We start from the raw sequence: 22,931 nt of genomic DNA, 5'->3' as shown, positions 1-22,931 counted from the left end.
CGGCCGGACTGCTGGAACCGCTGCAAACTCCGTTCGAACCATGGGAGAGAGTGGCCCTGGACTTTGTCACGGATCTGCCCAGCTCGAGGGGCAAGACGGCTGTGCTGGTGGTGGTGGACTTGTTCTCCAAGATGGCACATTTCATTCCGTGTGCGAAGGTGGCCACGGCGGAACAAACCGCCAAACTGTTCATAGACCACGTGTTCAAGGTTCACGGTCTGCCGCGGTCTATTCTGTCCGACCGAGGGCGACAGTTCATCTCGAACTTCTGGCAGAGGCTGATGGGCTTCCTGAACGTCAAGATCAACCTGGCGTCGGCTAGACACCCGCAGACCAACGGGCAAGCGGAGCGGGTCAATGCCATCATGCAGCAGTACCTGAGATGTTATGCGAATCAACAGCCTGCGACGTGGGTGGATTACCTGCCTCTCGCCGAGTTCGCCTACAACAACACGAAGCACGTGTCCACGGGGGTCACGCCGTTCTTCGCCAACAACGGGAGGCACCCCAGAACCTTCCCGGGACTGGAAAGAATGGGGGAGGGGGAGCCGCAGACAGCAGATGCGTTCGCGTCGGAGTTGCAGGAGGTCCACGATCAGCTGCGGCGGCACCTGGAGCTGGCTAAACACGCATACAAGGTACAAGCGGACAAACACAGAAGGGTTGGCGAAGAGATCCATGTGGGAGACTGGGTCTGGTTAGCAGCCCACGCAGTGCCGGCCAGGTCGTTGGCGAAGAAGAAACTAGGGCATAAACAACTGGGGCCCTACCAAGTTGAAGAACAGGTCAACCCGGTGGCTTTCAGGCTGGCTCTTCCGGAGGGTTCCAGAATGCATCCGGTGTTCCACAGATCGGTGCTCACTCCCTACAAGGCACCTCACAGGTTTCAGGAACCAGGAACGGCACCGGGTCCGCTCCGAGAGAGAACCGGGCAAGGGGGAGTGGCACAGGAGGAGCGCATCAACGAAGTCACGGAGATTTTGGACTCCAGATGGGGGGAAGAGGGGGTAGAATACCTTCTCGCCAAGGAGGGCACCCCGGCCAGTGCCAACAGCTGGGTGCCGGGCTACGCTTTGGACGAACCTCTGCTCAAAGAAGAGTTTCATGCCCTCTTCCCACACAGGCCAATGCCAGCAGACTTTTTCGACGACTGGCTTTTCACGCCCACGCTTTCAGCCAGCACGTTCCGGGGGTTCGACTCGGACGAGGAACCGACACGAGGCGCCCGTTCCCCAGAGGGGTCACCCTCGGGATCTGCTTCAGAACCCTCGTATTGGTGGGATGATCGACCAGAGGAGCAGTTCCGCAGAAGGTGGCTGGAGGGTCCAGGACGAGCAACGTCTCCAGAAGGCAACGAGGGAGAGACGGACATGGACGTTTTCGGGGACGACCCGGGTTTCGAGCACGGCGGCACAGAGATGGAAGCGGAAGTGACCGTCGTCAACGAGAGCAGGGAGGAAGAACCGGAAGACTTCGGATGGCGGCCCGCCACGGGAAGCGAACTGTATCCGACATTCGTCCCCCTGACACAGCAGCACCCAGATCCCGCACCGGAAGGAGGGGAGGGGGGAAGAGGGGGCTTCGAGGGGGGGATGGATGTCAGGGGTTCAGGAGCAGAGGCAAGGGCAAGGGAGGAAACAGAGAGCGAGGGGGAGGAGGCAGAAGAAAAGATGAGTGATGACGACGACCCGAGATCTCCGAGTCTTTCCAGTGAATCAGAAGATTCACAGAAAGGAGCACCAGTGGCCAGGGCAAGGGGGGAGCCTAGGGGGACACCCCAGGAAGATAGAGCCAGAGGGGACTCAGAGGGGAGCAGTTGGAAATCGGGACCAGCGTCACCGCCAGAGAGCAGGGAAGAGGAAGGGCGCCAGGGATCAAGCGCTGGCAGCTCACAACAGGGGGGAGGGCACGAGTCAGGAGTGGCCACACCTCCATCGGGGAGCGAAGAAACGGTCAGACGGAAGGTGGAAGGTTGGGCGCGCGCGACAAGTTCAAATGCACAGGAAGGTGGCGCAGTAGGCAGCCCGGAAAGGGAGCCAGGTCCTAAAGCCCGCCGAAAGGAGGGAGAAGAGTCAGGGGGGTCAGCGTCAGCGTCAGAGGAATCCCGGAAGGAAGAGACCCCGGGGGGCAGAGGGACCCAGAGAAGAACAGTCAGGCGGAAAAGGTGGAGCAAGGCTAGGATATTAAGTTGGTGTACAAGGGGCGGAGACTCAGATGGGGCTTCGCCGATCTAACCATTAGACGTAGGGTTGCACGCAGCAGCTTGAGAATGGAAACTGTAACTCAATAAAGACTTTTATTTAATGATCGCTGGCTAGCGTGATCCTCTGTGAGCTAGGATCTGGAAGCAACTCTGACAGATATCATTTGGAAACCAAGGACCCAGAGTCTGGAGGAAGAATGGGGAGGAACACAATGCCAGATGCTTGAAGTCCACTGTGAAGTTTCCACAGTCTGTGTTGATTTTCCATGATATTCTAATTTTCCGAGTTTCACCTGTATGTCAGCTTCCTATCTTCCTATCTCCAGCATGCCTTATTCTGCTACCCACAGTGACTGCCAGGCCCTTCATCCCTGTTGCTAAGCAGTGAGGATCTAGGGTCACCAGAAGTATCAGCCAGAGGGGCAAGAAAAGGTGGCAGGCAGCCTTCAAACCCTGTTTGAGTTTGAGTTGCGAGGCATTCCCTCACCTTCATGGTGTAAGTCTCCAAGTGGAGGTTCTCAGCGGAAACTTGGAAAAGGGACTCAATGGTGCGATCGGATTCTGACAGCTTGGTCAGAAATAGCTTCCCAGGCTCCAAGAAACACAGCTCCATTTCCTGAACAGAGAAGATGATCTGATGGGTAACACTTGCCATCTGGTGGGTAACACTTGCCAATGTGCATCAATATGTATGTATTAGAAAAATGTGTCACATAAGTGGAAAATAAAATGAAAACGCACATAAGGGGGAATTTCTTGCATAAAACTATAGTCAAAACTGAACACAAAACATTTAGAGAGATCTGTACTAAAGCAGTAACATATTTTCATGAGGATTTAAAGCAAAAACTCACAAATTGTTGCAAAAAGTGGAAAACTGAATTTAAGATAGGAAGAAATGAGAAACGGAGAGAACTGAGCTTTATTTCTTTATTACATTTACATCCCACCTTTCCTCCAAGAAGCTCAATGTGGTGTACATGGTTCTCCTTCTCCCCATTTTATCTTCACTGCAACAACCCTGTGAGTTACGTTACGCTGAGAGTGAGTGGCTGGCCCAAGGTCACTCAGAGACCTCCATGGCCAAGTGGATAATTTTGAACCCTAGTCTTCCAGGTCCTAGGCCAGCACTCAAGCCACTACACCACATTGGCTTCACATTGCAAATGGACAGATTATCCCATCCCTAGTACTATCAATAGTGATGCACGAAAGTAGTGAAGAGGGCTGCCTACCTTCCCAACGCGTGCCAATTCCTGCCGTATTGTCACCACCATCTCTTCGTAACGGCACCTTCTGCTCTCTGAGATACGTTCCACAATGTCACTGTTTTTATTCTCAGGAACTGGGAGGGAGGGAGAGAGATTAGACTGTATGCACAGCTGTAGAACTCATGCCAGGCTAGCATAAAGAGAGAGATTACAATCCCTTCTACATTAAAAAATAGTAATGTGTTGTTGTTTTTATAAAACCACTGGGTTAGCTGACATTCCCATGCTGCTAAAGAAGCCTGCCAGATTTTAGTTCCGTCTTCAGTTTTATGCACAAGTTCATAGTTACTCATTCTTATATGTTTTATTACAGTTACTTAAATAAAAGTGGCTTACAGACAATAAAAAGGGAGGGCTTGACCACAATAGTTCAGGCATTGGTGACTTCAAGATTGGATTATTGCAGTCAACTCTGTGTGGGTTTGAAACTAAAGTTAGTGCAGAATGCTGCAGCATGGTTGTTGACAGGAGGCCCTGTCAGCATATAACACTTCTGCTCAGATAACTGCACTGGTGGCCCATTTGGTAACAGCCTAAGTTCAAGGTGTTACTATCGGCAAAACAATTTTGGGTTTTAAAGACTATCACCATCAGGTTGAACTGAGTGTGAGAATGCAGTGGCTACCAGTGCAACTGGCAAGGTATTGTCCAAAAACTGAGCAGTGGTGTTCTGCACTGGCTGCAGTTACTGAGCTGTCTTCAAAGGAAGCCCCAAGCAGAGTACTTTGCAGTAGTATAGCTGGTAGTCTGCATAAATGAAAGATAACACATTTGCTAAAAACACTGATTATGGTGCCAGAATTAAATTGGTAAACATTTACTTATGACTTCAGCAAGGCCTCGGACTTCCCGGGCAGCAATAACATTTTCACTTTCTTGAGCCTTTAAAAATGCCAGTGTTGCAGCCTCTCTGGAATAGAAACAGAGTGGGAGAAACTTGAAGCAAGAGACACTTGGGATTTGAAGTAAGGGTGAGTGAGGGGTGTGGCCTGGAAAAAGTTCCAAGGGTCAAGTAGAGAGGCCACATTTGGCCAACAGGCCTGACAGCACAGAATAACATCACAACTCTGTTCCTTACTTGTATTGCACTGGATTTTCAGTGATGTCATCATTGGGCATTCCCTCAACCCACATCTGCTGACGATGTGATAAAAACCCATTGCCTGAGCAGGTTTCCACATCCCTCACCACCGGAATTGTTCCTGGGATCTGCGGGAGCTTGTGCTGGGCTATCTTGCTTCTCGCCTCTCCCAGAGTGCGCACAAGGTTTATCTAGCCAAAGCCAAAGCCAAAATAATTAGACATCGTCCTTTAAAGTGAAAGAGGGCATGCTTATATTCACCAGAAACAGAGTGCACTTGCCAAGCAAAGTTAAGTACTTATGGGTCCCACCCTGATTTAATTCTTCGTAATATTTTGTTGTCATTTTTTAATAGCTAGAATTAAAGCATCTTGTTGAAGGTTAATGAAGTGAAAGTTGGCAAGTGAATAAAGGAGAAAATTGTAAGGCAGGGTTTGAATGGTAATGAGAGGCAAAAAATAAGGGGAAAGGTTTTTCCATACAACTTCCAAATTACAATTTTCTCCCTTACAAACATGTATACTAAGATTTCAATTCACCTATGTGATGAAGTGAGCATGAGTCCCCAAAAGCTTGTGTTGGCATTCATCTGTCTTAGGAGACAATAGGGGAGTGTGCCTTTGTGGGTGAAGTCAAACTTTTGGAAGGTTACAGTGCCTGCTATGACTGTAGAGACCAATATGGGAGAGACAGGTTTGTTACAATATTCCGTTCCACCTTTACAGACATGTGGAATTTTTGTATGTCACATGTCTGTTTACACTCCAGCACAGCTTGCTGGGAACTTCCGTTTGTGTATAGCTTTTGCTTATGCTGCTTGCACTTGGACACGAAAGGGAGAAGACGTGTTTTTCCTTTGTCCTGCTGTATGCTAAATAAACTGCTTGTAAATATGCTTTACACAGCCTCTATCTGCCACTTCTGTTGTGTGTTATTTACTCTGCTGATTAGAGTGTGCTCCAGCTTCTGAAGGCTTCTGAAGCTGTGGGTCGCTGTTTGATGCTGAGCCAAGGACCGGAGATTGCCCGGCTACCGGCCAGTGGGCCAGAGCCAGCTGGGGGCCTGCAAATTGCCCCCGATCCCTTGGACACATCCCAACAATAGGGTTATGGGCCCAGATCCACAGTGCTTACACGAGAGTAAGGCTGCTGATGACTGCTGTGTCGACCCAGCATGGAGAGAGGTATGTGGAGCCAAGCATTCCTGGCCGAGGCTAGAGGGCTTTTGATGTCCGAGCCAAGCAATTAAGGCTGGAGAGAAGCAGGCCGTGTGATTTATGACTTGCTTAGATAAAGCGACTGTGAAGAGAATTCAGTTCCTGGCTATAGTAAAAAGCAGGAATGGATCTCTTACAGGCAACGTCAGATGGGACCCTGTGTCCACGTCTTAATGGACACAATTATCAGACCTGGGCAAGGTACTGCGAGGGTCAACTGTGAAAGCTTGCAGTGTGGTACACTGTGTTAGGATAGTTCCGTTCCACCTTAAAAGGGTCAGGCATGATTGTTGTGTATCACATGCCTGTTTACTCCCAGCACTGCTCGCTGGGAACTTCCGTTTTGTATATAGCTTTTGTTCTGGCTGTTTTCCTGGACACGGAGGCAAGCAGTCATGTTTTTCCTTTGTTCTGAACTACGTTGAATAAAGCTGTAAATATGCTCTTCTGTCTGCATCCTTTCATTGTGGAGACTCTGCTGAAAGGGTGTGCACGGGCCTTGGAATGTCTCTGAGGCTCGTGTCGCTAATTGACTGATGCTGTTCCACGGGAGACCGGTGATCGTCCGAAGACGACTGGGGGCCTGCCTGATGCCTCCGTCTCCCTGGCAGTATCCCAACAATAGGTTATGGGCCCAGATTCACAGCGCTTACAGGAGAGTAAGACTGCTGAAGACTGCAAGAGGTATGTGCAGAAAAGCAAGGCTTTTCTGTGCCGCGGCAGAGAGTCTTTGAAGTCCGAGCCAACTAATTAGGCCAGCAGAGAGCAAGCAGGCCTCGTAATTTACGACTGCCAAAGATAAGGAGCCTTTGAAGGGAATAAGGCTTATGGCTGAAGTAAAGAGCTGAAATGGATCTTTTACAAGCCTCAGTTGGGGCTCCGTGCCCAAAGTTTAATGGCCACAACTATCAGACCTGGGCAAGGTACTGCGAGGGCCAGATGAGAAGGCTTGGTGTGTGGCACACTGTTTCTGAGGACCCTCCCAGCACCTTTGACAGATGAATGGGTGGCACAGGATTCAAGAGCCATGGGAATAATTTTGCTCTCAGTAGCTCCTGAAGAGTTAATCACCCTGGCTGGCAAGGCCAGTTGGCGTGAGATGTGGGAAGGGCTTCAGGCCTGTCATCTCCGACAAGAGTCTGGGTCTGTGTTGCTTTACTTCAGAAAGCTGCACAGGAAGTGTTTGGAGCCAGGGGAAGACCTTAGAGCCCATGTTTTGCGTTTGCAGCATCTCAGACAGGAATTGACTCATAGAGGTTTCAATATGCCTGAGTCTCTGTTTGCAATCCTTATCCTGGACTCCCTGGATGAAAGCTATCATGCTGTGGCAAGCCAGCTGGCAACTCTTCCTGCGCAGGACCTCACTGCTACAAAAGTTTTGGTGACCTTGCAAAACAAATATGATAGGAGGAATGCAGCTGAGTCAGCTTGTGTGCTTCAGGGGGAGCAGTGTGGGACAGCATTCCAGCCTCCAGGGGGAGCCAAGGCGTTGGCAGCTGTGAAGTGCTGGAACTGTGGAAAGCAAGGTCATATTCAGAGATGTTGCCCAAAGGCTGAAGCTAAATGAAAGAAGAAGCCTGCAGATGCCCAGAAGCAGAAGGGGGGGAGGGAAACCCAGGCCAGTGAAAAACAAGACTTTGTTTGCTGGCACTGCTTCTCCAAAGGCCAAAGGCAGATTTATCGTGGATTCTGGAGCAACGAGGCACCTTATGAAGAATCAGCACTTGTTTATTTCCTTCACACCTCAAGATGGAGAAATCCAACAGGCTGATGGAAAGACGTTGAGAATTGCAGGAGTCGGGACAGTGAAACTGGCAAGTCTGCACACAACCATCAGCGAAGTACTTTTTGTTCCAAATTCTGCAGACAATTTCCTCAGTGTCCCACAGCTGACTGGGTGAGGCTTTGAGATTTCCTTCAAGAAGAGAGTCTGTGTCATCAGGAAGAGCAAAGAGGACATTTTGCATGTGAAGTTTATAGATGGCTTGTTCTTGATAACTTATGATGACAATGCTGTTGATGTGTCTAATGTTGAATCTTGTTGTGTTGCACAAACTAACAAAGTTCTTCATGCAGGATGTATTCACGAGGCGCACCAAAAATTTGGTCACATGTCTTGGCAGGCACTGGCCAAGATGCCTGGGTTGGTTCAGGGTTTGAACTACAAGCCCTGTAAGTTTCACATGAAATGTGTATCTTGTGCAGAAAACAAAGTGAAGGTTGCTCCGAAAGGCAAGGTGTCTAGCAGTCAGGCTTCCAAACCCTACCAGCTAGTCCATGCAGACCTGGTTGGTCCACTTGCACCCTCTTTGGGTGGAGCATGGTACTTCATGGTTTTAATTGATTCTTTTTCCAGGTACATTCATGTGTTTATGCTCCAGCAGAAGTCAGAAGCGTTTCCTAAGTTCAAGGCGTTCTGTGCTTGGTTGCAGAATGCTCACAATAAACGCATTGGCTGTTTATTTTCTGATCAAGGCGGTGAATTCACTTCTCAGAAGTCTGAAGCTTTTCTGACTGAGAAGAGAATCCAGCACGGCCTCTCAAGTCCCAGATCTCCATGGGAGAATGGACTTTGCGAGCGAGCAAACCATACTTTGCTCCAAGGCCTAAAAACCTTGTTGCATGATGCCAATCTCCCTGAGAAATATTGGGCTGAAGCTTTATCGTGTTTCCTTTATTCCTATAACACGAGACTGTCATCACCTATTGGTTGTACTACCTATGAGCAGATGTTTGGTAAGAAACCTTACGTCAAACACATGTGAGTGTTTGGTTCTCACATGTGGGTACATACAACACAGAGCAGCAAGCTTGGGAAGTGTGGGGCACATGGTTTGTTCATGGGGTACCAAAAAGGTGCATACAGGGTATTCATGACTGACTCAAAGTCCCTTAGGTTCACAAAGAGTGTTGAGTACAATCCTAAGGAGGGGGTGTGTGTGGGAATTTTCCAGAGTCACTCAGAGGAGGATGAAGATGATGTGGAAGAAGAAAAAGATGATGAGGCAGAAGAGGAAGCTGAGGATGATGATCAGAGTTTGGATTCCAGGTCAGTGGGCAGCGCTGCTGCTGGTGTCAGCGACAGTGATGACACAGCAGACTACAAGAGCGCAAAGGCCTCAGTCAGACCATCTGATGCGTCTGACACTGAATTGGAAGAACCACTGTTCACCATTGGCCACTTTTCTCCTAAGAAAGAGGAGGTGAGTCCAGAAGACTTGCGTCTAGTATGCAGATCTGAAAGGGCCCTAAAAGGCAAACCCCCAAAGAGATTTGCTGATGAGTTTCCTAAGACAGCAACTGCTGTTCTTAGTAGCTCAGAGAAGGTGTGGGAACCTTCAAGCTTCAAAGAGTTTCAGGAATTAATTCTGGTTTAATTCCATGGCTTAATTCATGGCTTAATTCCATGAAGGCTGAAGTCGATTCCTTGAATAGGAACCAAACCTGGGAGCTAGTGCCAGTAGTCCCAGGAATGAGACTGGTTGGCAGGAAATGGGTCTTCAAAGCAAAGACAGACCAGACGGGCAAGGTTGTAAGACACAAAGCCAGATTGGTCGCCAGAGGTTTTTCACAGGTAGCAGGACAGGATTACCACGAGACCTACTCACCCACCGTCAAGTATGAGAGCATTGATGATCTTCTGATGTTTTGGAAGAATCAGGCTTTGTACCAAAGCACCCTAGCTCAGCTGAAGGAGCACTTTGACATGAAGGATATTGGTGAGGTATCCAACTATCTTTCTCTGCAGGTGGAGAGGGACCAAGCAGGTAATTTTCTGGTACACCAAACACAGAAAATTGCTGATGTATTAACCAGGTTGAATTTGGTTGATGCAAACCCAGCAGACACACCAATGGTGACAGGTTACCAGGTAGATAGTACTGCTGAAGCATTTTCTGACACCACACTGTACAGAGGCATTCTAGGCAAGCTGAATTTCATTGCTAGATGTTCAAGACCTGACATAGCTGTAAGCAAAAACCTGCTTAGCAGACATGCCAACAATCCTACTGTTCAGGATTGGAAAGCTCTGAAGCGCATAGCCCGCTATTTGAAGGGGACTTTGCACTACAGGGTGAGGTTCACCAGTCAGGAGACTGGAGGTCTTGAAATCTTTGCAGATGCTAGTTTGGGAAGTGACACCACGGATGGTATAAGGACTTCTGGAGTATGCTACATGTACAACCACTGTCTGTTTGACTGGTTGTGCAGGAAACAGACGACAGTAAGCCTAAATTCCTGTGAAGCAGAACTCAATGCCCTGTCGTTTTCACTCATGGATTGTGAATGGTTGATGCAACTGTTTCACGACATCAGAGTTTCTGTGAAATGTCCTATACAAGTGTATCAAGACAATAGATCCTGTTTGGCTTTGCTGAACTCAGAGAGTTGCAAGCAAAGAACCAAATACTTGCAGATTAAGTTACATCGTACAAGAGAGTGTATTCAGAAAGGACTCATTCAAGTGTCCTACATGCCAGGAAATGAAATTCCTCCAGATCTGTTGTCTAAGGTTGTTAACAGAGAACAACTTAAAGTTTATGTACAGAGGTTGCAATTGGGTTGAACCACAGGTATTACAGGTTACACGGAAAGGGGGAGGATGTTAGGATAGTTCCGTTCCACCTTAAAAGGGTCAGGCATGATTGTTGTGTATCACATGCCTGTTTACTCCCAGCACTGCTCGCTGGGAACTTCCGTTTTGTATATAGCTTTTGTTCTGGCTGTTTTCCTGGACACGGAGGCAAGCAGTCATGTTTTTCCTTTGTTCTGAACTACGTTGAATAAAGCTGTAAATATGTTCTCCTGTCTGCATCCTTTCGTTGGGGAAGACTCTGCTGAAAGGGTGTGCACGGGCCTTGGAATGTCTCTGAGGCTCGTGTCGCTAATTGACTGATGCTGTTCCACAGGAGACCGGTGATTGTCCGGAGACGACTGTGGGCCTGCCTGATGCCTCCGTCTCCCTGGCAGTATCCCAACACACTCTTACTGAAGCTCCCCAAAGAAGTTTGGGGCGTGCAAAGAAGTTTCACTATGCCTGAGTCTTTGTTTGCAATCCTAATTTTGGATTCCTTGGATAAGAGTTACCACGCTGTGGCAAGTCAGCTGGCAACTCTACCTGCACAAGACCTGTCTGCCACAAAGGTTTTGGATACCCTCCAAAATGGGTATGATAGGAGGAACGCAGAGGAACCAGATTGTGTGCTTCAGGGGCAGCATGCTGTGACATCATCTGGGACAGCATTCCAGCCACCAGGGGGAGCCAAGGAGTTGGCAGCTGTGAAGTGCTGAGTCTGTGGAATCCAAGGCCACATACAGCGTGACTGCCCAAAGGCTAAAGGTAAACAAAGGAAGAAGCCTACAGATGGCTGGAAGAAGGGGGGCCAAAAGCCCAAACCAGTGCAAAACAAAGCTTTGATTGCTAGCACTGCTGCTCCAAAGGCCAAGGGCAGGTTTGTTGTTGATTCGGGAGCATCGCAGCACATTTTGAAGGACAAACACTTGTTTATCTCTTTTACTCCATGGGATGGAGTAATTCAACAGGCTGATGGTAAGACTTTGCGAATTGCAGGAGTTGGGACAGTGAAATTGGCCAGTCTGCACACCACCATCAGCATGGTACTGTATGTTCCTGATTCAGCAGACAATTTGCTCAGCATCCCACAGCTGACTGACAAGGCTTTGAGATTTGCTTCAAGATGGGGATCTACATTATCAAGAAGAACAATGAGGACACCTTGCATGCTAAGTTTGTAGATGGTTTGTTCTTGATAACACATGATGACTCTGCTGTTGATGTGTCTAATGTTGAATCTTGTTGTGTCACACAAACTAACAAAGTTCTTCATTCGGAATGTATTCATGAACAGCACAGAAGATTTGGTCACATGGCATGGCAGGTGCTCGCCAAGATGCCAGAGATGGTTCCAGGGTTAACCATCAAGACCTGCAGGTATCACATGAAATGTGTCTCTTGTGCAGAAAACAAAGTGAAGGTTGTTCCCAAAGGCAAAGTGTCTAGCAGACAGGCTTCCAAACCCTATCAGCTAGTCCACACAGACCTGGTTGGTCCACTTGCACCTTCTTTGGGTGGATCAAGGTACTTCGTGGTTTTAATTGATTCTTTTTCCAGGTTCATTCATGTGTTTGTGCTCAAGCAGAAGTCAAGCGTTTCCTAGGTTCAAAGCGTTCTGTGCTTGGTTGGAAAATGCCCACAATAAACACATTGGTTGTTTGTTTTCTGACCGAGGCGGCGAATTCACTTCTCAGCAGTTTGAAGCTTTTCTGACTGAGAAGGGAATCCAGCAGGACCTCTCAAGCCCCAGATCTCCATGGGAGAATGGACTTTGTCAACGGGCGAACCAGACTTTGTTGCAAGGCCTAAAAACCTTGTTGCATGATGCCAGTCTCCCTGAGCAATATTGGGCTGAATCTTTATCGTGTTTTGTTTATTCCTATAATAGGAGACTGTCTTCACCTATTGACTGTATTCCCGATGAGAAGATGTTTGGTATTTAGTAAGAAACCTTATGTCAAGCACATGAGAATCTTTGGTTCTGACATGTGGGTCCACACTCCACAGAGCAGCATGACTGACTCTAAGACCATTCGGGTCACAAAGAGTGTTGAGTACAATCCAAAGTTGGGGGGGGGGGGATGTAGGAATTATCCAGAGTCACTCAGAAGAAGAAGATGATGAGGTAGCAGAGGAAGGTGAGGATGATGATCAGAGTTCGGATTCCAGTTCAGTGGGCAGTGCTGCTGCTGATGTCAGCAACAGCGATGAGACTACAAGAGAGCTAAGGCCTCACTCAGACCATCTGATGGGTCTGACACTGAACTAGAAGAACCACTGTTCACCATTGGACACTTTTCTCCTAAGAAAGAGGACATGAGTGCTGAAGGCTTGCGTCTAGTACGCAGATCTGAAAGGGCCACTGTCAGGGAACTGCCATCGGAACAGGGGCAGGAAACAGAGGGGCAGTTGTGTTACAAGGAGCCTCCAAAAATCTTGTGAAGCAATTCCTCTTCCGGTGATGAGGAAAGCCCCACCTCCAGTGCGGAAGAGGTAAAAGGACCAGAGGATGCTGGTGAGAGCCTCAGCACCGCTCCTGGCCAAGCCCACCCTGTGCAGAAGTCTAAAGCGCAAAGAGGGAAGGAAAAAGCTGGGAGTAACGAGACTTTTATGTTGGGGGAGGTCCAGGAAACAACAACTCCCGGATTCTGCTAGAGATTGAGGCAGACATGAACTTTGGGGTTCTGCACTGTAAATCGTTTTGCACCAAATAAAACCTGTAAAAGAGCAACCACCCTTGCCATCTGACAGCAATCTGGGAGCCTTTGAGGTTGCTCTTGGGTAGGACTTCCGGGTTAGCGCCTCCGGCAATGGCGGATTTCCTCTGACCAGGAGGAATCCGCTTCGCGAGAACTAGGGTCTGGACCGCCGCGGCGAGGCAGAGACCCACTAAAAACCACAGGCGGGAGAAGCCTGTGGACGTGGGATTCGGCTGGCACCTTTTGCGCCTCCCCTACTCGCAGGGAAACCCGGTTTCGGGGATCCGGAGCGACGTGGGGTGAATGGTGCGGTGCTTCGAATCGACTGCTCTTTTCACGGAGTGAAGCCGCATTGCTGTTGCCGGAGAGCGCTGACTTTTTCCTGTGGACAATTGGATTTTAAACAACTGCCCGTGAGTAGAACGGAAAATTGGATTAAGAAACTTTTTAATTTGGCACCGAAGCGGGAAGGTCTAAACAGGAAGTCCGCCTTCCGCTTTTGTAAATAGATTGAAGCAAAGACATTGCAAGCTAGAGTCTGGAAAATCGTTTGTAAAGGACTAAATTTCCATCAGCTAAAATCACTAAACCCCCCTTGGAAGCAGGAGAAGAGGGGGGAATCTTTTCAGACTGTTTAAACCTGCAGAAGAGAGAGTAAAGAAAGATAAATTTCCATCGTCTTGATCCTGGGATCGGGGTGCCAGAGACAGACACTTTGGGGAAGTTCATTGACTGTGGATAAAACGTTTTTGACAGATAGTTAAAAAAGAGAAACATATTGATTCCAATGTTCCCTTTTGCACTTAAAAGGAACAAAATATCTGGAAAACGAAAGGAACTTTGTTGCTAGATCTGCTTTTAAAAAGACGGATAGAAATAGAAATTGTTTCCTCTAGAGGGAGCTTGTGAAACTGTTGCTGGAGTCGATCTGGGGAATTCTACAGCTGTAGAGATAAAAGATCGTGGGAACTAGACACCGACCTTGAACAAGAATGTGCCCAGAAGAAGCTTTAGTGCTTGCTTTTTGCAAGACAAGTGCTTTACTGGAACAGCTACATGAGAAGATGGATTTGATGACTGTTGCAGTTTGAAATTTTGGACAAACAGTGAATACTTATATAGAAACCACTCTGGAATTAATCCAGGAATGTGCTTTGGCAGAGCAAGTGGTGAAAAAGATGAAGGAGGAGGTAGTTGCTGAACCTCAAGTACCAGAAATCGAGAGAGCTGCGTCCTTGCAGGAACATAAGTTGCTGTTTTTGACGACTGAATCTGGAGAAAGTCAGATTTGGAGAGATGGAGTACTGTTTGGTCTGGAGATGGGAAGTTGGATAGATTCCCCTATGCAGGGATGTTTTGACTTTTCGGATCTGGCTTTGGGCCAGGGGGAGTTTGGAGTTGTGGGGGCCCTTAACCTTGGAGGGACTTTGAAACATGCCTTCAAATATCTTTTGGATTTCAGTGTCGACTATGGAGAATGGGCTGACTTGTTGAGAAGGGATAAAGATATTGTCAAGTTGGAGTCTCCCCGAGAGAAAGGAAGGAAATTAAGAATAAGATCAGCAGAAGATAAAGTAAAGTGCAGGTATAAACATGAAGAAGACCTGCATTAGGGACATGGAAAAGACTTAAGAGCCTCGGATAGAAGGTCACCAGGTTGATGGACTAGATGGATGGGACAGAAAGGACTGACAAAACCCGAGACCAGGAAGAAGAGACGACGGATGAAGATTGGAAGAAAGTTTTAAAAATTCATCTAGAAAATCATTGTAAAATTAATGAGTATTAGAAAAATGTTGGAATGAAACTATTTGGCTTTAGTAGAAATGTTAAAAAGAATTATGTATAAATACGTTTTGTTAAAAAGAATTAGGTATAAATAAGATTTAAGTTTTAAGCTTTAGGGTTTTTTATGGTAAGATAAGGTTAAAATAGATTAAGGTAATTTAATGACAGAATATTGTGAAAGATGGAAAGGATTTGCTGAGATAATTAATAACTAGAATACAAAAAAGGGAGGTGTGAGGAGGTCGATGAAACAAGTTAATGAAAGATAGAGATTTGGGAATATTGGATTTGCTTTTTAATTTTTTTGTTTATTTTTGTTTTTTGATTCTGATGTATTGTGTGTTTTGTTTTTTTGTTTTTTGACTTTTGTTTTTATTGACTTATATTGTTTAATCTCTCTTTTTGTCTACCTTTTTTTCTTTTCTTTTTTCTTGTTTTTTCCTTTCTTTTTCTGTAATTTTAAATTCTCAATAAATATCATTTTAAAAAAAAGAGGTTGCTCGTGGGTAGCAGCACGGAAAGATACGATGAGTCATACTTAGAAGGGATCTGCAGGCGGAGGCGCTGAGGATGAGGAGGCACAGAATGTAGCATCCCTGGCACAGAGGAACAGGGAGCTGGAGGTGCACATCGCCGAGCTTGCAGCTAGGCTTGAGGAGTGCAAAGCACAGGACCAGCAGGTCAGAACCACTCCATTTGGGAAAAAAGTACCATTGCTGGTGAGCAAGTTTGGAGGGAACCCCCAAGACTACCTGGTGTTTAAGACTGAGATTAAATACATGTTGGACTTGCAAAAAAAAGGGAGTTTGAAAATGATGAGGAGAGGGTGGCATTTGTAATTGGACACTTGGAAGGCTCGGCGAGGGAATGGGTGAGGCCCCTGATAGCAGCGTGGAACGATGCCCTTCAGGACTTAGCAAAATTTTATCGGGTGATGGATGCAATGTTTTCCAGAGAGATTCAGGGGGATGTCGCTCAGCAGGAATTACTGTCACTTAAGCAGGGGTCTCTGACTGTCTGGAGCTATTGGTAGCGCTTTGCAATGCTAGTGCACAAGTTGGGCTGAGATTTGTCGTCTGAACCCATGCAAGCACTTTTCAAGGCGGGCTTAAGTTCAGACATGAAAGATGAGCTCTCCAGAGGTCCTCGGCCATGATCAATGGATGAGCTAACCAAGGCAGCGTTAGCCATTGGGGTGGGGTAAGAGGCGCACGCACAGGAAAGGCAGGAGCATTTCCATGGCAACCGCTTTCCTGAAACGCCAGTGGGGGCTTCACACAGACTGCCGCAAGCAGAGCCCATGGAAATCGATGTAGCCTGCAAACGGGAGATTTCAAACACTGACATCCCCAAGAAAAAGGAGGGAAAGGATCGGACATTGAGTACAGCTTACCCGACCATCTGATTGCCAGATGAATTTTTTCCTGGGGCCAAGCTGCAGGCGGGTAAGCTGTACTCAATGTCCGACCAAGAAATACAAGATTTGAAGGAGTTTATTGAGAAGAACTTGAAAAGGGATTTCATAAGGGAATCCAAGGCAGTAGGGGGTAGTCCAGTGTTCTTTGTGGACAAGAGGGGGACAGAAGAGCGCCATCTGGTAGTGAATTACAGAATCGTGAACAGTCTGATGGAACCCCTGGCCTCCCCCATGCCCAGAATTGACGATGTTGTGGCGAGAGTCAGGCGGGACAGAATTTTTACCAAGCTTGATCTCTGAGGAGTGTACAACCTCATCAGGGTGCACGAGGGAGACGAATGAAAGATGACCATTTTCACCCCCCCCCCCTTGGGGCATTTGAATATCTCGTTATGCCCTTTGGATTACAAGGCGGCAGTCCATGTTTCCAGGCCTTCATGCGCCACGTACTGGGTCCCCTACTGTACCGGAACTGCGTTTGCTTTTGGGATGACATCTTGATCTTTTCTGAGAATGAGGAACAGCACATGAGGGATGTTCGGCAAGTGTTGGAGAAGCTAAAGGAGCATAAGTTATGGGTCAAGCTGGAGAAATGCCAGTTTCATGCTCGGGAGGTCGAGTTCCTGGGGTACCGGCTGTCAGATAGAGGGCTTGCCATGGATCCGGAGAAGGTGAAGGCAGTGTTAGACTGGAAAAGCCCCAAGACAAAGAAGGATGTGCAGCAGTTCCTTGGCTTCAGCAACTTCTACCGAAAGTTTATCAAGAACTTTGCGCATCTGTCGGCGCCCATCACTGATTGTCTCAGTGGGAAGAAGAAGTTTTTGTGGACAAAGGAGGCGCAGCAGGCCTTTGAAAGCTTAAAGAAGGTCTTTGCCTCCGAGGAGCAGTTCCTGCACGTGGATCCTGGCAAACCTTTGTTTTTTTGTTTTGTTTTGTTTTTAATACATCTTTATTGGTTTAAAATACAGTCTTACAATAAAGGTAATGTAATGGATTTAGGGGTTGCTCGTGCGTAAGTTGCCGCCACTGCTGGCGAGGTTACCTGGTTAAACCCTTTCTGACTGAACAGCCTCCAGCATCGTGACTGTCTCAGTCGCTGGCAGAATCCGTCAGTGGGCGTTTCTTGAACTTCTTCCAGCACAAAAGTTCTTTGACGCCAAGTCTCCTCCTACTCTCCCTGTGCGGAAGTCTTCTGCGCAGGGAGGGTGTGGGCAGCGGAGTACCTGTACTCTCTCCGCTGGTCTCCGGCGAGGAGTCTTGGAGTCTCCTCTCCGATTCCCCCATCTGCCCCCCTTTTCTACTGGTGTTACGCTGATTTCCTTCCCCAGCATACGGGCTCCCTCTCTCCCTACTGGGACCCTCTCTGCCATCCCTCTGGAGCCTTCCCTCCGCCTCTAGCTCCGATGGCAGTTCCCTGACAGGTAAGTACAACAAAAAACCTTGATAAAGTTATTTTTGAGTTCCTTGTAATGTGTGGTCTCCCCAGCAAGCTTTCTGCAGCGCAACTAAACTGAAAATAGCCAACAATTGTCTGTTAGATTACCATTTATTATTAACCTTGCTTTTTGTTGTTCATATATTGTCTCTATTCCTTTTCTGAATTTTGTTCCTAGACCCATAACCTCCAATTGTTTATTCATATAATGCCACGAAACATTGCTGAATGCCTTTTCTGCGTCGAGTAATAATAAGGCAGCTTTTTATTATTTTTGGCTTCTAAATATTCTAAAATGTCTATAATGTTTGTAGTATTGGCCGAGATTTGTCTTCCTGGGAGGAACCCGGACTGATTTGGGTGTATAATTTCACTGATGGCCTCTTTAAGTCTATTTGCCAGTATACTGGCAAAAAGTTTGTAATCGCAATTTAATAGCGATATTGGCCTATAGTTAGATATTCACTCTGGGTCTCCTCCCTGTTTAGGTATTAATGTTACGCAGGCTTCCTTCCATGAGTCTGGAATCTTTCCTTTATTAAGAATGTTGTTCATTGCTTCAACCACTGGAGCTGTTAGGATTTCCTCCATTTTTTAAAATAGAATTCTGCTGGGAGACCTCCTGGGCCAGGTGTTTTTCCTGATTTAATTTTCTTGATTGTGTTCCTAATTTCTAATGTTGTTATCGAGGAGTCGAGCATTTGTATTTTTTCTTTATTTATCGCTGGGATTTTCTGTTGGTGTAGGTAGTTGTCTACTTCTTCGTTTGTGTTAATGGTTTCAGAACTCACAGAGTTAAAGAGTTCTGGTGACGTCTCTTTCCTGAGGCGTGGTTAGAAACACTTAAGGGAGGGGTTTGACTCCGAGTGTTTCAGTCTGCCTCTGGGACGCTATGCGAGAGGGAGAATGTGTCAGTTCTCGCCAGGTCTGAATTTATGGTGTTATTCTTCATGATTAAAGGCAAGAGAAGATAAGGACTGCCTTGTGTCTGTTTTGAATTATTACACACGTGCTGCAATTTGCTTCTCACCGCTGTGTTCGCTCTGCTACCGGAAAGAGAAAGAGGGAGAGGAGGACTTTTTGTTTCGGCACGGACAGTTTGCAAGGTGCGAATGGGAAGTGTGCCAGGCTCCATGTTATGCCTCTGTTTACACTCTTGTCCGGCATAATCCAAGAGGTTATGGATGCTTGCCAACGCTTTGAAGCATTGCAGGAACGTCCCACGTGTGGGGGAAGCCAGCAAGCTAGCTGAAAAGTTGCTGGGTCCAGCTGGAGCTCTGGAGCTGTGTCTCTGAAGCTGGAAGGAGCTCGCTGGGAGGAGAAGCCGATCTGCCGGAGCCGGGAGGCGGAGGAAGCTACTGCCGAGACGTGAGTAAGCTTAGCCCCCGGGGGAGGAGATGGCTCAATCCCAGGAACATGGCTTTGAGCTTAAGCTGCCATGTGCGAAGTTAACCATTAAATCGTGGTTGGAGTGGAGTTATTTAGCAGAGTTGTCCCTAGTCGGAGCCAAGCTCTGGGAAACAGTCACGCCGATGTCTACGTCAGCTGGGGCGGTTGCAAGCCAACGTGAAGCTGAGGAGCGTGTGCTTACTTTTCTGGCTGAGAACGTGAGTGCTGATTTGAGGCCTATTGTTCTGGATGCAAGGAAGCCTGAGGTCGCTTGGGTAGCTCTCCAGGAAGCGTGTAAAGCTGGGGGCGGAAGCAAGGGCCGGGAGATGGCGGCATCAGGACAGGAAAGGCAAGAGAGCACGGATCACCTTCGTGAAAGCCGGTGCACAGCTGGGAAAGGCTGTGGGACCCCTGAGGGGGGCGAAGGGACTATTGCCACTGCTGCTGTTGCTGCTGGTTTAGCAGAGTCTAAAAGCTGCGTGGGTGATGCAACATGTCTGCGTGAGGAGCTTGGAGAGAGGCAAGCTGCTGGGGGCCCTTTACCCATCACTGGGGGTGCAGGAAAGCGTCCTGGGAGCCCTGTGAGCAGTGGGGGGGCGGTGAGCAGTAAAAGCTCAGAGAAGCCTCTTTTTCCAAAGGCTGCCAAGAGTTGTTTGCGTCGTGAGTCGAAGCCTGGGAAACAGGACAGAGCTAAAGGCTTCAAGGCCAGCCATCTGCTGCAGAGGGAGATACGTGCTGCAGAGTTGTCTGGGAACTCTGAGATAAGTCCAGTCTTCAGAGCAACGCCGGATGTTGCGGTTACGGACGCTGCCAAGGACAGGTGCAGCCAGATGTTTGTTGGCATGGCAACGCTACAGAGCAATGCCAGCAGGGACACAGCTGTGAAGTGGGTGTTGGACTCAGGAGCGAGTCATCACCTGATAACGCCATCTGCTGGGGAGCTGCGGAATTGCAGAGCTGTTTCAGCTGGAATGATTGTTACATTAGCTGACGGGACAAAAAAGAATGTTTCTAAAGCAGCAAATGTCTATGTTTCTGTTTTGCAGGCGGAGCTGGAGTGCTTCATTGTACCAGGGATGAAGTGTTGCCTGTTATCGATTTCTGCTCTGGCGAAGCAGGGATACAAAATTTGTTTTGAAAATGATAACTGTTCCATTTTCAGAGGGGGGAGACAACTTGTCAACGTGGAAAGCAAGGACAATCTCTTTGTTCTGGAAACACCTCTGGAGGGTGGGGGGAATGCAGGGAAAGCACAGGCGCAGTGTGCTAGTGTTCCCAGCCATGATTCATGTGTTCATGTATGGCACAAGAGAATGTCTCATGCTTGTTTGGAAGATGTTAAGAGGTTGCCAGGCTGCACCAAAGGTTGTAAAATCACGCCATGTGAGGGATCCCTAGTGTGCAGGGCATGCAGCAAGGTTCAAAGGTGCAGGTTTCCCGGGGTAAAGAGGGTAACCACAAAACCTTTTGAGTTGGTTCACACAGACCTTACAGGGCGAATGAAGTGTGAGAGTCTGGGTGGGGCCAGGTATTTGCTAACAGTGGCAGATGATTTTTCTCAGAATTTATGGTCTTTCTCTCTCAGGACGCAGAGGGAAGCGGCGCAACTCATCCAGGATTGGGTTGCGGAGGTGGAACTAAGGTTCTCCACCAAGGTGCAAGAGTTCAGGAGCGACCGTGGGTCACAGTTCACTGGGTCTGCTCTGAAGGAGTTCTTCAAGGAAAAGGGAATTCGTCACCAGGTGACGGGTGCAAAGTCTCCTCAAGAGAGAGGCGTGGCAGAGCACAGGAGTGAAGCACTGGCTGAAGCTGTCAGGGTTTTACTGTGTGACTCTGGGCTGCCTCAGGGCTTTTGGAGTGAGGCTTGGAAGTTTGCCAGCTTTGTTTTTAACAGGTCCTACAATCACGATGTAGGTGACACACCGTATTTTCTGTTGCACAAGAGGAAGCCACAGGTGAATTTCTTCCGTTCGTTTGGTTCCAAGGCTTCAGTGCCAATACCAACAGCGCAACGGAAGGAGGGTGGTCCTAGGTACCAGGACATGATCTTCTGTGGGTATGATCCTGCAACAAATGGGTGGAAGTTTGCATACCCAGAGGGTGATCAGACCAAGCTGCTGGTCAGCAAGCATGCTGAGTTATTTGAGCAGGGTGGTTGGTCACAGCCTAGGGTTGGTTCTGATTTTCTCTCAGAATGCTTGTCCGATTCTGAGGGGGAGGAAAGGGAGGAAGAAAGGGAGGAAGGAGAGGCAGAGGCGGAGCCTGTTGCTGAAGACCAGGTTGCTGATGATGGTCAAGCACAGGGGTGGGTTTCTCCACAGGTTAAGAGGGAACCCAAGAGTGAGCCTTCATCTCCTGTTAGCCAAGTGCAGGAGGCCCGAAGACGCAGCAAGTCAGAGGGGGAGTCCTCTGTGCTGGGAGACACACTTGCTGACCCCAGTGGGTCAGGAGGAGCGCCCGAGGTTGTGCTCCGGCGGTCAACTCGGACCACAAAGGGGGTTCCACCTGAGAGGTTTCAGGTCACCAGTGCGTGGGTTGGTTTCGCACGGTGTGATTCTGGGAGTGTGGAAGGGATTCAACAATTGCCTGGGATAGATGCCAGTGGGAGGCAAAAGGCAATGGGAGGTGAGTTGAACTCAAAGAGGTCTGTAAATAGGGGTTCACAGTTTCCCTCAGGATTCGTGACGAGAGGGGGTGTTAATGGTTTCAGAACTCACAGAGTTAAAGAGTTCTGGTGACGTCTCTTTCCTGAGGCGTGGTTAGAAACACTTAAGGGAGGGGTTTGACTCCGAGTGTTTCAGTCTGCCTCTGGGACGCTATGCGAGAGGGAGAATGTGTCAGTTCTCGCCAGGTCTGAATTTATGGTGTTATTCTTCATGATTAAAGGCAAGAGAAGATAAGGACTGCCTTGTGTCTGTTTTGAATTATTACACACGTGCTGCAATTTGCTTCTCACCGCTGTGTTCGCTCTGCTACCGGAAAGAGAAAGAGGGAGAGGAGGACTTTTTGTTTCGGCACGGACAGTTTGCAAGGTGCGAATGGGAAGTGTGCCAGGCTCCATGTTATGCCTCTGTTTACACTCTTGTCCGGCATAATCCAAGAGTTTGCATCTTTGTCTTTTTTATATAGATTTTCATAATATTTTTTAAATTTTTGTATTATTACTTTTGGATCATCTATATTTTTCTCTTCTATTTTTATTCTGTTTATTTGTCTTTGGTTTTGCCTCTTTTTCAATTGCCACGCCAGATATCTTCTGGGCTTGTTGACAAACTCAAAATTATTTTGTTTCCACATTTCCACATTCCACTCTATTTCCTGTTCTATTTTGGACATATATTCTGCCTGTAATAACTTAATCTCTTTCTCAATTGTATCATTATTTGGTTGTTTGATTTGCTCTTTTTCTTTTTTCCTTATTTCCTTCATTAATTCTATTTTTTTTCTTTTCGCTTTCCTTTTTTATTCTTACACCTTGTTTTATAAAGTATCCCCTGATCACTGCTTTACCAGCATCCCAGAGTATTCTTACATTATCAACTTGGTTTTTATTCAATTCAAAGTATTCTTTTAGTGCATTTTTAGCTCTCTCTAATATTTTTCCCTCTTTCAGTAATGATTCATTCAATTTCCATCTACATATTCCTGATTTCCAGTCTGGTTGTAGTTTTAACAGAACTGTATTGTGATCTGAAATTATTTTTGGTAAAATCTGTGATTCTTCAATCTTTCTAAGCAAATCTAACGAAAGCCAGATGGCAGCTATCCTACGAGCTGTTTTGTTTGGTTCAGAGAAGTACGTGTATTCTCTCTCAAATCTAGGTTTGTACCTCCATGAGTCCTTTAGATCTAGAAT

The 22,931-nt window shown here is 47.5% G+C and overlaps 1 protein-coding gene across 1 annotated transcript in view; it reads right to left on the bottom strand.

Annotated features, from left to right (window-relative positions):
- Positions 1–2,580: 2,580 nt before the first annotated feature.
- The window catches only part of LOC308467629 (coiled-coil domain-containing protein 180-like), a gene marked incomplete at its 3' end in the record, with an annotated part of 63,373 nt that continues 43,022 nt past the window's right edge, over positions 2,581–22,931 (bottom strand). The window contains exons 3-7 of the mRNA XM_080989365.1: positions 4,553–4,746; positions 4,296–4,384; positions 3,439–3,548; positions 2,691–2,819; positions 2,581–2,595 (exon numbers count right to left, since the gene is read on the bottom strand). Coding sequence (XP_080845491.1) covers positions 2,581–2,595; positions 2,691–2,819; positions 3,439–3,548; positions 4,296–4,384; positions 4,553–4,746 — 537 coding nt within the window. The remainder of the gene's footprint in view (positions 2,596–2,690; positions 2,820–3,438; positions 3,549–4,295; positions 4,385–4,552; positions 4,747–22,931) is intronic.

Source organism: Podarcis pityusensis, assembly GCF_964106645.2.
Source record: "Podarcis pityusensis genome assembly, chromosome: W".
Classification (NCBI taxonomy): Eukaryota; Metazoa; Chordata; class Lepidosauria; order Squamata; family Lacertidae; genus Podarcis; species Podarcis pityusensis.
This window is presented reverse-complemented; position numbering and strand designations above follow the sequence as displayed.